At 47.6% G+C, this 17,678-nt stretch overlaps 1 protein-coding gene across 1 annotated transcript in view; it reads right to left on the bottom strand.

The window, feature by feature from the left end:
* Positions 1–10,748: 10,748 nt before the first annotated feature.
* The window catches only part of LOC126184532 (alpha-aminoadipic semialdehyde synthase, mitochondrial), a 207,159-nt gene continuing 200,229 nt past the window's right edge, over positions 10,749–17,678 (bottom strand). Inside the window, exon 18 of the mRNA XM_049926937.1 lies at positions 10,749–11,295. Coding sequence (XP_049782894.1) covers positions 11,180–11,295 — 116 coding nt within the window. The 3' untranslated portion in view covers positions 10,749–11,179. The remainder of the gene's footprint in view (positions 11,296–17,678) is intronic.

The following is a 17,678-nucleotide window of genomic DNA, read 5'->3' as shown; positions in this document are numbered from 1 at the left end:
TCTTTATTTTCGCAAAGTTATGATCTGTCCGTTCGTTCATTAACGTCTCTGTTCACTGCAATAAGTTTAGTGTCTGTGTTTTGCGACCGCACCGCAAAACCGTGTGATTAGTTGACGAAAGGACGTGCCTCTCCAATGGGAACCGAAAACATTTGATCGCAAGGTCATAGGTCAACCGATTCCTCCACAGGAAAATACGTCTGATATTTTGTATACGACACTGGTGACAGCATGTGCGTCACATGACAGGAATATGTTGTCGACCCACCTAACTAGTACACCTGGCGAATGGGTGAAAAGTTTCTTCTACCTTGCCCGATTTAGGTTTTCTTGTGGATGTAATAATCACTCCAAAAAAACTGATGAAAACATAAGAGTTTTTCACATAAACTTTAAATAAAAAGTTAAAATTTTCGGTCGAGGGAAGATTTGAACCAAGGACCTCTCGTTCCGCAGCTGTTCACGCCAACCACGGGACCACAGAGCTTCTCACCTCACATTGCCCTTTATATTGCCTATCAACGCATGGACGACCCAGTTTGTATATTTTGCTTATTTTTTCATAGTTCCACACAACTTCTTCCTGTTTTCTCGATCGATCTGTGTTCAGTTTTTCAAGGCCTATCCACTGTGCCAACTTATAACTAAATCTGAGGGGGGGTGCGATGGGGATGTTCCCTTGTAAGTACTACTGTTATCAGTAACACCTGCTACTTGTTGCTTCAACCACTATCTTATTGTAGTCCTTTATCTATGTCTGTTAATAATAAAATAATTCTAGGCATTAATAGTCTTAACCGCAGTAACTTTACCTCTTAGCTTATGGCTTGTTGCTTGGTTGATTACATTTATGCTCGCAACATCTCTGAGATTTAACCTATCATTATTGAGAATTGTGCCCCGGTTGTTGGTTTGATTGGATAGTGACCATAATTTTGGTATATCCTTTTATATACATTCTTCCGCCTTAAGGTTTGGGAAGGCAAGTAACGTCTGTATTTATGATCGTTTGCAGGGCTGACATTGCTTTCTGATGTTCCACACCCAACCACGATCCTGTATGTTGCCTATTCTGAGGCACGCCACTCGCTATCTCTAGCGGAGCCTGTATTGCTCGATTCCCCGGAACTTGGCCTAGCCCTCCCACTCCCACTCCTACTTAACGATAAACAGTACTGTGAGAACGACCTACCCTCGCCTACCTCCAACGGACTATTATTACATCTAATATTTCACCTCGTACCTGCAACGAATTGGAGCGCTGGTATTATTGGCCCGCTCAGGGACCATCTGAACCGTTAGTACAATATATCGACTGCATTTGTACTGCTGAACGCGCCTTAAGTATGGAGGTTGCCGAACAGCGAAGTGTGGAGGTTATTGTGCAGGGGATGAGACCTGAGGATCGATGAAGGGCGCAGTTCGCTGGGAAGCCTACTACCTACTCACAGTTATCTGAGTTGGCTATCTCTGTAGAGGCCCTTAGGGTTGCTGATGAGCAGAGAGGCCTTAGTAGAGCGGCGACCAGGGCACCTGAATTTTCGTCTGAGCTAGCACAATTGCCTCATCGGTCGTCAACTGACCGGAGTTGTTTCAGGTATGGATCTGACACCCATCTCGTCAGGAGTTGCCCTGAGCAGCGTGGGGCTAAAAGATATCGACGACGCCAGAGGAAACAGGGGGTCTATCGTTCTAGGTTACCGAAAGGCTGTGCTCTTGTCGAAGCAACTAATTCCACGAAACTTCCCTTTGTCTGTGCTCTACTTAATCAGGAACCTGTTTGTGGCCTCCTCGACTCCAGGAGCGCTGTGTCCCTGCTCGATCTGGACTGGTATCTTGAATTTCGTAGGATCTGTAAGTTGCCATCCCCATCTCCCAGTTTTCAGAGGTGTCGAACAGTTAACGGACAGAAGCTGCCTCTGGCGGGAGAGGTAGGGGCAAGTTGTCTGTGGCTTTTCCTGGCCGGTACAGCTACTCTTGGTGAGAAAACTTCCCATTACCGCCGGTCGGAGTGGCCGAGCGGTTCTAGGCGCTTCAGTCTGGAACCGCGCGACCGCTACGGTCGCAGGTTCGAATCCTGCCTCGGGCATGGATGTGTGTGCTGCCCTTAGGTTAGTTAGGTTTAAGTAGTTCTAAGTTCTGGGGGACTGATGACCTCAGCTGTTAAGTCCCATAGTGCTCAGAGCCATTTGAACTTCCCATTACCCTGCTGCTTGGCTGTGATTTTATTCAGCACACCAGACTTATCCTTGACGTCAACCGCAGGACCTTTTCCTTCAAATTTTGCCGTGACTAGAAAATAAGGTTTTGTTCCTGTGATATTAGTCACCGGCATCCCCTACTGGTCAACGAGGTTACATCTGAGTTTCAGCTCAGTCACCTCCAGAGACCCCAAGCTCAACACCTGTTTGAGGTGCTCCAACAGTATCCTGACGTTCTTACCGACACTTTGGGAGTAACCGATAGGATAGAGTATAGAATTCGCTTGGTTGATGATGTCCCGGTGCGCCAAGTCCCCTATCGGTAATCCCATCCTAAAATGCGGTTCCTACGCTAGAAGGTCGACGCTATGTTGCGTGATGGAATTCGCAGACCATCTACCTCCCCTTACGCTTCCCCAATGTTCTTAGTCCCGAAGGCTCAGGGACGAGATTACCGGCCTGTTGTCGACTACCGGCAACTTAACCAGAAGGTAGTTCTGGAGTACGTTCTTCTTCCTGACCTTCATAACTGCTTCACCTGGTTGGCCAGCGCTAGGTATTTTACCATCAGATTCCATTGGCGGAAGACTCCAAAAAGGCTAACGCATTTTGTACTGACTGGAATCTTTTTGAATTTAACCGAGTCCCGTTTGGATTGTCGACTGGAGCTGCTGTTCACTCTCGCGTGTTGGACAGTGTATTTGGTGATATCAAGTTTGAATTCCTTTATAATTATTTGGATGGTGTAGTCATCTACAGTAAGACCTTTGATGAACCTTTAAATAATTTTGAATCTGTTCTGGAGAGATTGCAGGGTGCTGGTCTGGCGGTTAAACCGTCCAAGGTCGCCTTGGCCAGAGAACAAATTTCCTTCCTCAGGCATTTGGTTTCTCATGACAGAATCCGCATCGATCAGGAGCAGACCACCAGTCTTGAAATTTCCACCCACCCACCAGTAAGAAGGGCGTCGCAAATTTCATTGGGATGGCCAGTTATTTCAGGAAGTTTGTGCCGAATTTCGGTCAGCTGGCTGCCCCACTTAACAACTTACATAAGAAAGGGGTTAGCTTTGTTTGGGGAGAGAGCCAACAAGCCGCTTTTGACGCCCTGAAAATCCCCCCCCCCCCCCCCCCCCAGTCTTAGCCATCCCTGACTTCAATCACCGATTCATTGTCCAGACTGACGCGTCAAGCACCGGCATTGCTGCTGTCCTCCTGCAGCAAATGGAAAGGGATCGACGCCATTTTGCCTTCGCCTCTAGGTGTCTCCGTGTACGAAAGTGAAGCACTCGATGCTTTTTTCGCCCTTGAAAAGTTTAAATTCTATTTCGAGCATAGGGAGTTCGACCTCGAGACGGATAACACGGCATTAAGTTGGGTATTAGTGAGGCCCAGAAAAATCTGGCGTGTTGCTAGGTGGGCGGTACACATATTGGCATTTCTTTTAAGGTTCACCACATTAAAGGGACCGAGAACCCGGTCGCCGATGCGCTGAGTCACATGTTTGAGGAGAAAGGGGAAGATCTTAAAAAGGACGCCTGTCAGAATGCTATTCTCATTGCAACTGTCTGAACTATTTGTTAACCTCGGGGAGGAGATCCATGGTTATACCTTACACAGGGGAGTCCTATGTCGGCGAATCAGCAGGTCCAATCAGGATAGGATTTGCTTGTCCCACAGCCTTGTTCAACCCACCTTTAAGTATTTTCATACTGTACTCCTAGGCGGACATTTAGGGGTGGCCTTTAGCCACTTCACGTGGTTCCTCACTGGCAGGGAGGTTACGACACGCAGCACCATTAATCATCTTACTTAAGTTTTCACCGTTTTTGCCCCACTCCCCACCCCCAAGACCCTGGTTAGCGACAATGCACACAGCTTTATTTCAAAAGGGTTTCGCAGGTTCTGCTTTAATAATGCCATCAAACATGTTACCACCACACCTTACTATCCCCAGCCTTCGTTTTCTGAGCGTGTTAACCGGAACCTAAAGGCAGCCTTAATTACTTATCATGGCAATGTGCATAACAAGTGGGATTCGTCATTGCTGTGGCTCAGTCTTGCTTTTAACACTGCTCAGCATGAGGCTTCCTTCACGACCCCCCCCCCTCCCTCATGTTTGCTTATCCAATTAATACTCCCCTAACCAGTCTGTGGAATATTGAAGTCCTCTTTCCAGCAAATTTGGATCTGCATCAAGTTAAGCACAATTGTGAGAATGCCAGGCGCAATACTAAGCGAGCATACCTCTGGCAAGCTCAGCGCTATAGTCATGGTAGGGTCCCAGTCCATATAAAGGTAGGGGACCAGGTTTTTGTATGTAACTTTAACGCCTATGTGACCAGGGGAGCACCTAATGTTGGTAAGTTAGCCCCCCGTTTGTTGGCCCATGCCAGGCCCACAAGCGACTGGGTACAGTCAACTTCCTGGTTAAAGACCTTGCTAACAATAGGTTCATTTGGGTGCATTTTAGTCAAATTAAAGCCTAAGCTGTCATGCTGCTGTCCTTTGATATCCCCCCCCCCCCACTTCATCTTTGGAGGAGGAGGAGGAGGAGGAGGAGGTTAAGCCGTGCTCTCCTTCCTCTGGCGTGTCACAAGAGGGGGTCACAGTGCTTAGCATGCGATTGCTGATGGCTTTCGGAGAGAGAGGGCGTACTAGCGTACGGGCAGTTGGTGGTAGGTGGCCTGCATGGATGGCCACATTTCACAAGCGGGATTGTATCATACGGTGAGCTGTTTTGAGGTGGCAAGCCATGCCTCGTAGCGGTTTGTCTTGCAACTCATCCAGAAGGGTAGTGGGGCGATGTGCCTGGAGACATGATGTTCTGCCGTTTGTATTATCGAGTTCCCAGCTTCTTGTGGCGAGATTGTTCTTTCCTTATTCATTGTACTCCCCCTTAAAGAGGACGTGGTGGGTGAAACTGTGGCCATTGGTCTGTGAAGCTATGGCCCTTGGCATTCGAAGCTGCCTCACACAGACTACATTCTTGGTTGCTAGCATGTGCGGGTTGTTTGCTATTTATTTTGCTACCCACAAGGTTGCGCTGGTGAGATTGCCTCCTAGTAGAGTGATGCTCACTGTTTGACAGGTTGAATCTGCCTGTGGTAGCGTGTGTGTGTTCACCGTTAAAGCCGGCCGTTATGGCCGTGCGGTTCTAGGCGCTTCAGTCTGGAACCACGTGACCGCTACTGTCACAGGTTCGAATCCTACCTGGGGCATGGATGTGTGTTATGTCCTTAGGTTAGTTAGGTTTTGGTAGTTCTAAGTTCTAGGGGACTGATGACCTCAGATGTTAAGTCCCACAGTACTCAGAGCCATTTGAACCATTTTCACCGTTAAATTGTTAATGTGCACCATTGAATACAGTTGAGCATACAGTTGAAGTTACTGTTATAACCAAATATGTCTTCGCTCCGTGATTATTAAATACTGTTGGCAAGATTATTACATTTTGACAGAGCACCACTGATATTTCCTGTTGTTATTAACGTGCACCGTCGAATCACAATTTGTTTAATGGCAAGCCACAAGAAGAGCCTTTCATCAGAGCGCCATTGAGTTCTCAATCAGTGTACAGTTCCTATACTGTTATTACCAAATGTCTTACAGCCACTAGCAGGACAGGTATACACTCACACACACACACACACACACACACACACACACACACACACACATCCATCCACACATATACAGGCACAAGCAATGTCTGCTGGTGCCTGTATATGTGTGGATGGATATGTGTGTGTGTGCGCGAGTGTATACCTGTCCTTTTTTCCCCCTAAGGTAAGTCTTTCCGCTCCCGGGATTGGAATGACTCCTTACCCTCTCCCTTAAAACCCAAATCCTTTCGTCTTCCCCCTCCTTCCCTCTTTCCTGAAGAGGCAACCATTGGTTGCGAAAGCTAGAATTTTGTGTGTATGATTGTGTTTGTTTGTGTGTCTATCGACCTGCCAGCGCTTTTGTTTGGTAAGTCTCATCATCTTTCTTTTTAGATATATTTTTCCCACGTCGAATGTTTCCCTCTATTATATATATATATATATATATATATATATATATATATATATATATATACACTCCTGGAAATTGAAATAAGAACACCGTGAATTCATTGTCCCAGGAAGGGGAAACTTTATTGACACATTCCTGGGGTCAGATACATCACATGATCACACTGACAGAACCACAGGCACATAGACACAGGCAACAGAGCATGCACAATGTCGGCACTAGTACAGTGTATATCCACCTTTCGCAGCAATGCAGGCTGCTATTCTCCCATGGAGACGATCGTAGAGATGCTGGATGTAGTCCTGTGGAACGGCTTGCCATGCCATTTCCACCTGGCGCCTCAGTTGGACCAGCGTTCGTGCTGGACGTGCAGACCGCGTGAGACGACGCTTCATCCAGTCCCAAACATGCTCAATGGGGGACAGATCCGGTGATCTTGCTGGCCAGGGTAGTTGACTTACACCTTCTAGAGCACGTTGGGTGGCACGGGATACATGCGGACGTGCATTGTCCTGTTGGAACAGCAAGTTCCCTTGCTGGTCTAGGAATGGTAGAACGATGGGTTCGATGACGGTTTGGATGTACCGTGCACTATTCAGTGTCCCCTCGACGATCACCAGTGGTGTACGGCCAGTGTAGGAGATCGCTCCCCACACCATGATGCCGGGTGTTGGCCCTGTGTGCCTCGGTCGTATGCAGTCCTGATTGTGGCGCTCACCTGCACGGCGCCAAACACGCATACGACCATCATTGGCACCAAGGCAGAAGCGACTCTCATCGCTGAAGACGACACGTCTCCATTCGTCCCTCCATTCACGCCTTTCGCGACACCACTGGAGACGGGCTGCACGATGTTGGGGCGTGAGCGGAAGACGGCCTAACGGTGTGCGGGACCGTAGCCCAGCTTCATGGAGACGGTTGCGAATGGTCCTCGCCGATACCCCAGGAGCAACAGTGTCCCTAATTTGCTGGGAAGTGGCGGTGCGGTCCCCTACGGCACTGCGTAGGATCCTACGGTCTTGGCGTGCATCCGTGCGTCGCTGCGGTCCGGTCCCAGGTCGACAGGCACGTGCACCTTCCGCCGAACACTGGCGACAACATCGATGTACTGTGGAGACCTCACGCCCCACGTGTTGAGCAATTCGGCGGTACGTCCACCCGGCCTCCCGCATGCCCACTATATGCCCTCGCTCAAAGTCCGTCAACTGCACATACAGTTCACGTCCATGCTGTCGCGGCATGCTACCAGTGTTAAAGACTGCGATGGAGCTCCGTATGCCACGGCAAACTGGCTGACACTGACGGCGGCGGTGCACAAATGCTGCGCAGCTAGCGCCATTCGACGGCCAACACCGCGGTTCCTGGTGTGTCCGCTGTGCCGTGTGTGTGATCATTGCAAGCAATGATGCCGTGGCATACGGAGCTCCATCGCAGTCTTCAACACTGGTAGCATGCCCCGACAGCGTGGACATGAACCGTATGTGCAGTTGACGGACTTTGAGCGAGGGCGTATAGTGGGCATGCGGGAGGACGGGTGGACGTACCGTCGAATTGCTCAACACGTGGGGTGTGAGGTCTCCACAGTACATCGATGTTGTCGCCAGTGGTCGGTGGAAGGTGCACGTGCCCGTCGACCTGGGACCGGACCGCAGCGACGCACGGATGCACGCCAAGACCGTAGGATCCTACGCAGTGCCGTAGGGGACCGCACCGCCACTTCCCAGCAAATTAGGGACACTGTTGCTCCTGGGGTATCGGCGAGGACCATTCGCAACCGTCTCCATGAAGCTGGGCTACGGTCCCGCACACCATTATGCCGTCTTCCGCTCATGCCCCAACATCGTGCAGCCCGCCTCCAGTGGTGTCGCGACAGGCGTGAATGGAGGGACGAATGGAGACGTGTCGTCTTCAGCGATGAGAGTTGCTTCTGCCTTGGTGCCAATGATGGTCGTATGCGTGTTTGGCGCCGTGCAGGTGAGCACCACAATCAGGACTGCATACGACCGAGGCACACAGGGCCAACACCCGGCATCATGGTGTGGGGAGCGATCTCCTACACTGGCCGTACACCACTGGTGATCGTCGAGGGGACACTGAATAGTGCATGGTACATCCAAACCGTCATCAAACCCATCGTTCTTCCATTCCTAGACTGGCAAGGGAACTTGCTGTTCCAACAGGACAATGCACGTCCGCATGTATCCCGTGCCACCCAACGTGCTCTAGAAGGTGTAAGTCAACTACCCTGGCCAGCAAGATCTCCGGATCTGTCCCCCATTGAGCATGTTTGGGACTGGATGAAGCGTCGTCTCACGCGGTCTGCACGTCCAGCACGAACGCTGGTCCAACTGAGGCGCCAGGTGGAAATGGCATGGCAAGCCGTTCCACAGGACTACATCCAGCATCTCTACGATCGTCTCCATGGGAGAATAGCAGCCTGCATTGCTGCGAAAGGTGGATATACACTGTACTAGTGCCGACATTGTGCATGCTCTGTTGCCTGTGTCTATGTGCCTGTGGTTCTGTCAGTGTGATAATGTGATGTATATGACCCCAGGAATGTGTCAATAAAGTTTCCCCTTCCTGGGACAATGAATGCACGGTGTTCTTATTTCAATTTCCAGGAGTGTATATATATGTGTGTGTGTGTGTGTGTGTGTGTGTGTGTGTGTGTGTGTATGTATGTATGTATTAGGTCGCAACAGGTCTGAGAATTAACCTATCATTATTGAGAATTGTGTCCTGTCATATTCAATTTGATTTAATAGCTCCCTTTGCAACTCATGCTCAAAGACATGGGATGGATGTCATATTTCCCACATATGCGCACAAAGTGGCTGTGGCTTTAGCATGATCTGTGACAGAGCAACTATGTGGTTCCTTTCACTACCAGAACAAAAAAAGTACTGCAATTATTTAATATCATCTAAATTGTTTAAAAGACCAGCATTAATTTTACCATTTATTGCGATTTCAGAAATAAATAAACAATATTCTTAAACCAATTGTTTAAACAATGCCTTGTGCACGCTATATTAGCCTAATGTCTTGAGATCCTCCCAGTGCAGAGCTAGACAGAGACTGAGCGACTTCTCGCCCTTTTTCCCGGGCCGCCATCTTGGATTACATCACAGGAGGTGGAGGGGTGAGAGCCAACAGTTATCTCTGGTGGTAGTGTTTTGAACTAGGTCAGTAAGCTTCTGGGCCTCAAGATGAACACAGTGCTCTATCAATGACAACTCAGATTGTTAAAATAAAAAATATAGTGTACTGCACACAAAACAAAGACTTACGTCCATTCTATCCAGCAGCCCAGCACATAATCTTTTTCCTGCCAAATTCCAGATGGGGTGAGGAGGGGAGGCAGGAGGGTGAGCGGGAAGGTTAGTGTGGATGGGGGGTGAGGGGGTGGAGATAGGTTAGTGGAAATAGCCCCACTTACCTATTTTTCAGCCAAAATTTTAAATTTCCCACCATGATATCAGTGCAGCGTTGCCACATCTATGACCGACATCTTGGATCCGCCATCTTGGAAAAATTTTGCAACAATGCAGAGAGGGGCTGCATCCCCTTTGCCCTACTACTCATCCACTTTTATAATTTGTATGTGTTTACTGACCTGTCTACAGACAAGTCACTAGTAGTTGGAACTATCAAGTTTTTAGTTATCTTATGTATGTCACTAATTAATAAAACCTCTTTAAAATCGAACAACCTTTCGTGATATGTAAAAATGGGAACACATTTACAGAAACCAGCTCTTGAAGGATCACATCATAACTGCAATATAGTTTCAACTGTATCATACACACACTTGGTAATCATGTTGTGCATTGACTTCATAGGATTCTGGGATAATACAAACAGCTCCGTTGAGCTGTACACAGATATTCCAAATAACTAGAAGCACTATCGAACCCTGCACACAAATGGAAAATGAAATATTTAAAATATAATTACATTGTATTTTTAATCATCGAGTAATTTTCTTTCTGTTGTTGACTGGATATTTCAAATCCCCTGCACATAATTATTTTTCCTTGACAGAGCACAGGCTGCCGTAAATACAGTTTTAATTTGTTACAAATTACTAAAACATCTTATGCTCCATCAAGGGTATAATAATTTTGTTTCAGTTTCAAACCCTAGCTTGTGATGCAGTTAAAACCTGAGCTTCATCCATTATTTTACAGATGCTAGTACCACATCATTATGTCGGAAATTTTGTGGAATTTCGAAGAAATAGAGGAGAATGAGTGGTAGGTATAAGTTTCGAGTAGGCCTGCAAAGCGTACTCTTATGGATCAGTTGGTAAAGTACCACCCGAGAGTGAAGGTTTGCTTCTGGTTCTAAGCATGCTTTCCGGCTGACAAAATATTATCATCCCCATACTTAGTTAGCAGTACTTTTGATATAATCTCACAAAGCTAGAGCCAAGCAAAACAAGTAAAGTTTTTAACTTAAGTGTCGATCTACAGGGAATGGAGTGCAGATTACAGAAATTAAAAATAACTACAAGAAAAAATAATAGTGGCTGGCCAGTGCACTTTATTTAAATTCGAGAGAGGTTAAAACTGAAAAAGCGTGGACGGACCAAAGAAATAATGTGAAACACTGAGAGCACTGTTTCAGATGAAATATGTGGCGCAATATTGGTCCTGTGACACATATTTGAATACATACATGGTAGATGCTACATGTAACAATGCTTCAGCGCATTTTTAATTTTCTAGACCGCCATGCTTCTGACACTCTCGTAGATTTGAGTAAGAAGTCTTTATTTTGGTGGTGTGGTAATTCGTCATGTAATTCATGATGCTATGTTTACTGAGGACCGTGCCTCATTTTGCTTCCAGCATAGTTAACGTCTGTCAGTCCAGTCTTGAGAACGACGGTAGAATATGCAGAATGTGAATGATGTTTCTTGCACAAAGGAGTGACGTGACCTCGGCAGGGAGCTGGTCAGAGAATGGTGGACCTGTCGAAGGTCTGGAAACCTTCGGCCCTGAGGCGAGCCAGCATGGGCCGGTAGATGTCCGCGCTGAATGGCAGCACCATTCCACGGCGCTGGATCTCACCTGGAAATGAACAAGTACTGAATCAGTCATACAGCTTTTTCAGTAAGGCCAACAATTGTCAGTCCAAATACCATACGCTCTCCGCCTAAAATTAGTACATTCTTTTAAATGAAGTGCTACCTAAAACATCAAGAATTGAAGAAAATAGGTTATACCTGCATCAAAAGGGAATGCTGCTCATGAAATAATAGACTGATTGATTTGAAAAAAGTACAATTGACTTAGTGCAAGAATGGCAAAATAATATTAAAACATCTTATGAGAACATATGAGTTATTATTTATTATTAATATTATTATTGTCAACTTCATTTAGATAAATTACCATAACAAGGAATAACTGGAAAGAGCTTGAGGTAGCACGGTTTGACACAGAATCTGTAACAAAACTGAGCACAGTTTACATTTTCGTCGGAAAGTGGTGGAATATACACAGTCCAGTCACATGTGACTACTGGCTATTTCGACGTCAACGTGGAATAACCAGGTGGCAGCACTAGCAGTGGAGAGTAAACAAAGCATGTCGGGGGAGTGAACAACAGTGCAATCGATGTCATAATGCGGAAATGGAGTGATTTATCTGATGTTCAAAAGGGTATGATTATTGGCTTTCGGACCAATGGTGGACCATTTCCGAAATGGCCAAGTTTGTAAACTGATCACATGCCACATTTGTTAAAATATACTAAGCATGGAAAAATGGCGTTATCTAAAGCCAGCGGCGAGGCAACTGTGGTGCACCATGGGCCATAGATGACAGAGATGAACGACGCTGCAGAGATGTGTATGGGCGAATAGATGTGCAACTGTTGATTAATAGCCCGCCCAAATGAAACAAGAAGCTACAAACAGTGCCTCCGCAAGGACCTTTTAGTGAACGTTGTTGCATATGGACTTCCACAACAGGTGCTTGGTTCATGCTCCCGTTCGTCGGCGATGAAGGCTGGAATTTGCACATGACAGACCAATATCGTCAGTGGACGTCCAATGAGTGGCGAAAGATGGTCTTTTCGCATGATTTACGTTTTCTGCTCCTTTGGTCAGACGGCCGTTGGTGTTATGGCCTTGCAACAATCCTCAGAACGGTCCATGGTCTGGGGGACGTTTTCGTGGCATTTCCTGGGTCAGTCTGGAAGGCATAATGGACCCAACACAGGTATGCATCTGTACTGGGGGACTATATCCACCCCTACATGCAGTCTGTCTTTTCCCCGGCACTGTGGCATCTATTAGCAGTGCAATGCAACACGTCACTCATTTAGCAGGGTATGTCGGTGGTTCATTGAGCACCAGGATGAGTTTACCGTACCCCCCAGATTTAAACCCAATCGAGAATTTGTGGAACCACCTCGACCATTTTGTTCACACTATGGATCCTCAACTGAGAAACGTAGTGCAACTGGCAACAGCACTGGATTTGGCAAGGCTCCATATCCCTGTACGTACCTTCCAGAACCTCACTGACTCTCTTCCTGCATACCTACATTACGAAAGGTAGTTATTCAGTCTTTTGACAGGTGGTCACATTAATGTGACTCGACTGTGCATGAGCATCAAGTGAAGGGATAGCTAAACTCTGTTCCAAATGACAAGATGAGTTAATTGTTTTCTTGATACATTTATTACTGTATTAATTCTGAATCATGTGCTACCTTGACAATAGTTAATAAATACTAGTTTCTGGACCCCCTTTTATAAACTTTCAAGCATCTGCTTTCAGTATGCAAACGCGTTGTTAAGGACACCAATTAAAGGCATTCGGGTGGCTGGAGGGATCTGTGCAGTGACTGACAGTGACTGAACAGCCATGGCATCGTAACGAGGAAAGGGATGCACAGCTTCTGTCTTGGTCTGTGCAAGAGTGGCATTTGTAAGGAGTTAGATGGCTACACCGATTAAAGTGAAGAGAGACTGATAATAAAAAAGGAAAACATCGAATCAGCAGCACAGATGTGGAGGACAACAAAAGGCAAAGTCTAAACGAGAACTCGCTTTTAAGACTACTCTATGCCAGCAGTACAGCTAATCACTAATTACAATAAATATCAATCAAACAAGGTATTCCTGATGAGCATGTGCCACACATCCGAATGAGTTGGCTGTTCCACCAGACGCACTCATAATCTGTCTCTTTCACAGACTCATCAAAGAAAGCTACTCACTTGTTGCTATGATCATACCGACTAGACAGCTGACAACTATGATGATCTGTTGTTCTGGAGGGTCACAGATTTATTCACTTTTTTGGATGATGACCTTGTATGTTTTCAGAACCAACGTAAAGAGGCTACGGTGGATGCTGATGTTTCAGCCGGCCGGTGTGGCCGTGCGGTTAAAGGCGCTTCAGTCTGGAACCGCGTGACCGCTACGGTCGCAGGTTCGAATCCTGCCTCGGGCATGGATGTGTGTGATGTCCTTAGGTTAGTTAGGTTTAATTAGTTCTAAGTTCTAGGCGACTGATGACCTCAGAAGTTAAGTCGCATAGTGCTCAGAGCCATTACGGTGGATGCATCACAATTGGTGTAACAGTGCAAGCTGTTAACAGTGGGTGGATGATTTGGGGAGTGTTCTTCATTGGAAGGACTCCTTGTGCACTGTGTGTTTCCGACGATGTTATACTTTGTCCTAGACGACTATGACACATTTCAAGGTTACAAACCTCGAAGGTAGTGCGCCCATACCATAAACGCGTAATCTGAAAAACACCACATACATTTTCATTATTTCGAGCATCCCAGAAGCTTACCAGATCTCGATCCTATTTACAGCTTGTTGGGAGTCTCTGAATGGTATATTCGGTCACGTCATACGTTTCCTTTCTCCCAGTCAACGCTGACAGTAACTCTGTACATCCCATCGTTATTCATATTGCAACATTACTAACAACACCTCATTATGACACTATCTGTTGGACTGCCTCCATATGAAGGTAAACAGAGACAATAAAGACTCTAGGTAACTTGTCATAATGTGGACATTATACAGACTATATCGCTATATCAGCGTCCAGCCTCTTCTGTGAAGGCCAAATATCGCGTAGTTAATATTAACATGACTCTGTTGTGAGTCTCCTAATCTCTGAGCCAAAACATTGTGACCACGTGCTTAACAGCATGTTGGTCCACTTATGGAATGCAGTGATTCTGCGTAACACAGATTCGTCTACTTATTGGTATATTTCTGGGATATGTACTACCAGATATCTACGCAGAGGTCACGGAATTACCGTAAACTGCAGCCCAGTGGCTTCTGGTGCGGAGCTGCCGCCCGATTGCATCTAACAGGTTCAAAAATGTGTGTGACATCTTATGGGACTTAACTGCTAAGGTCATCAGTCCCTAAGCTTACACACTACTTAACCTAAATTATCCTAAGGACAAACACACACACCCATGCCCGCCGGGACCATGCTCCATGACTGCAGCGCCCCAGACCGCTGGGCTAATCCCGCGCGGCACATCTAACAGGTGTTCCATAAGATTCAGATGAGGTGAATCTGATGGCCAAGTCATAAGCGTCAGCTCACTATCATGCTCCTCAAACCACTCTAGTACATTTCTGGCGCTGTGCCACAGACTCTTATCCTTCTCGAAGATGCCATTACCATTGAGGAATACATCAAGCACGAAAGATGTATGTGATGCACAATAACGTCCACATATTGCACAGCCGTTATTGTGCCTTCGATTACGTTCCTTACCACAAGTCCCATAAAAACCAAGGTGAATGTCCCCAGTACCAGAATCCCCCCACTCCCCCTGCCCCCACCCCTTGCTGTTGAATGTTTCGAACAGCTGTACTCCTGAATGATGGCTTAACTGCACACAAGAAACGTGGTTCATCAGACCAGGTGACACGTTTGTATTGATGGCTCAAATGGCTCTGAGCACTATGGGACTTAACATCTGAGGTCATCGGTCCCCTAGAACTTAGAACTACACTCCTGGAAATTGAAATAAGAACACCGTGAATTCATTGTCCCAGGAAGGGGAAACTTTATTGACACATTCCTGGGGTCAGATACATCACATGATCACACTGACAGAACCACAGGCACATAGACACAGGCAACAGAGCATGCACAATGTCGGCACTAGTACAGTGTATATCCACCTTTCGCAGCAATGCAGGCTGCTATTCTCCCATGGAGACGATCGTAGAGATGCTGGATGTAGTCCTGTGGAACGGCTTGCCATGCCATTTCAACCTGGCGCCTCAGTTGGACCAGCGTTCGTGCTGGACGTGCAGACCGCGTGAGACGACGCTTCATCCAGTCCCAAACATGCTCAATGGGGGACAGATCCGGAGATCTTGCTGGCCAGGATAGTTGACTTAACACCTTCTAGAGCACGTTGGGTAGCACGGGATACATGCGGACGTGCATTGTCCTGTTGGAACAGCAAGTTCCCTTGCCGGTCTAGGAATGGTAGAACGATGGGTTCGATGACGGTTTGGATGTACCGTGCACTATTCAGTGTCCCCTCGACGATCACCAGTGGTGTACGGCCAGTGTAGGAGATCGCTCCCCACACCATGATGCCGGGTGTTGGCCCTGTGTGCCTCGGTCGTATGCAGTCCTGATTGTGGCGCTCACCTGCACGGCGCCAAACACGCATACGACCATCATTGGCACCAAGGCAGAAGCGACTCTCATCGCTGAAGACGACACGTCTCCATTCGTCCCTCCATTCACGCCTGTCGCGACACCACTGGAGGCGGGCTGCACGATGTTGGGGCGTGAGCAGAAGATGGCCTAACGGTGTGCGGGACCGTGGCCCAGCTTCATGGAGACGGTTGCGAATGGTCCTCGCCGATACCCCAGGAGCAACAGTGTCCCTAATTTGCTGGGAAGTGGCGGTGCGGTCCCCTACGGCACTGCGTAGGATCCTACGGTCTTGGCGTGCATCCGTGCGTCGCTGCGGTCCGGTCCCAGGTCGACGGGCACGTGCACCTTCCGCCGACCACTGGCGACAACATCGATGCACTGTGGAGACCTCACGCCCCACGTGTTGAGCAATTCGGCGGTACGTCCACCCGGCCTCCCGCATGCCCACTATACGCCCTCGCTCAAAGTCCGTCAACTGCACATACGGTTCACGTCCACGCTGTCGCGGCATGCTACCAGTGTTAAAGACTGCGATGGAGCTCCGTATGCCACGGCAAACTGGCTGACACTGACGGCGGCGGTGCACAAATGCTGCGCAGCTAGCGCCATTCGACGGCCAACACCGCGGTTCCTGGTGTGTCCGCTGTGCCGTGCGTGTGATCATTGCTTGTACAGCCCTCTCGCAGTGTCCGGAGCAAGTATGGTGGGTCTGACACACCGGTGTCAATGTGTTCTTTTTTCCATTTCCAGGAGTGTATTTAAACCTAACTAACCTAAGGACAGCACACACATCCATGGCCAAGGCAGGATTCGAACCTGCGAGCGTAGCGGTCGCGCAGTTCCAGACTGAAGAGCCTAGAACCGCTCGGCCACACCGGCCGGCTGTTTGTATTGATCCACGGACCCATCTCGATGATCATGTGTCCACTGCAAACGTAACTGATGGTATTTGCTCAACATAGGAACACGTGCTGGTCATTTGCTGCAGAGCCCAGTGTTAAGCAACAGAAGCCGATCAGTGTGCTATGAAACACTTGAGTCTGCACCAGCATTGTACTCTGCTGAGAGATCAGCCACAGGCTGCTGCGTATCCTGAGTTGCAGATTGGGGGAGCCTCCGACCTTCACATTCTCTGATAAGGCATGGAGGTCCAAGATCTTGTCAGCTGCTTGTATTTTCAACAACTTTAACCATTATAGACGGTAGCACATGAACAGATCTGAGCGTTCGCCGGTTCTGTGATGGGTGTACCTAGACCCTCAGCCATAACTATCTGCACCCTGTCAAACTGGCATATGTCAGTGGAGTTCCCAATCTGTGGCCCACGTCATCGCTAGAATCATTCCCCATTCGTTTCAGCTCCGTTTACGTTCCTTCTTTAGCATGTAACGGGCTTCATTCCATCTTGTGGTGAGTAGTGATTGCAGGATTTTGGCTCATCTGTGTATGTCCTCAAGGATTTGGTGCCACAATGATGTTTTACTCGTTCGAAACAGAGTAGCGATATTCTGTGGCCGTTAAAAAGCAAACATATTGGTGTGGCAATAATCGAGATTCCCCGTTTTATCTTGATTCCTTGTTTCCTACAATAAAAATAATGCAACCTTGGTTCCAGGACGTAAGATACGTACAGTATTTCTTGATTACCGTGAAGCATTTGACTCAGTACCACATCTACACTTATTATCAAAAGTATAATCGTATGTTGAGACTCTATATGTTCATGTTGCGTAATACGGGCCCAAGGGACAAGGGCGCCCATATTCAGTGGCAAGGGT

Source organism: Schistocerca cancellata, chromosome 4 (genome assembly GCF_023864275.1).
Source record: "Schistocerca cancellata isolate TAMUIC-IGC-003103 chromosome 4, iqSchCanc2.1, whole genome shotgun sequence".
Lineage (NCBI taxonomy): Eukaryota > Metazoa > Arthropoda > Insecta > Orthoptera > Acrididae > Schistocerca > Schistocerca cancellata.
The sequence above is the reverse complement of the archived record's forward strand: the minus strand, read 5'-3'. Positions and strand labels throughout refer to the sequence as shown.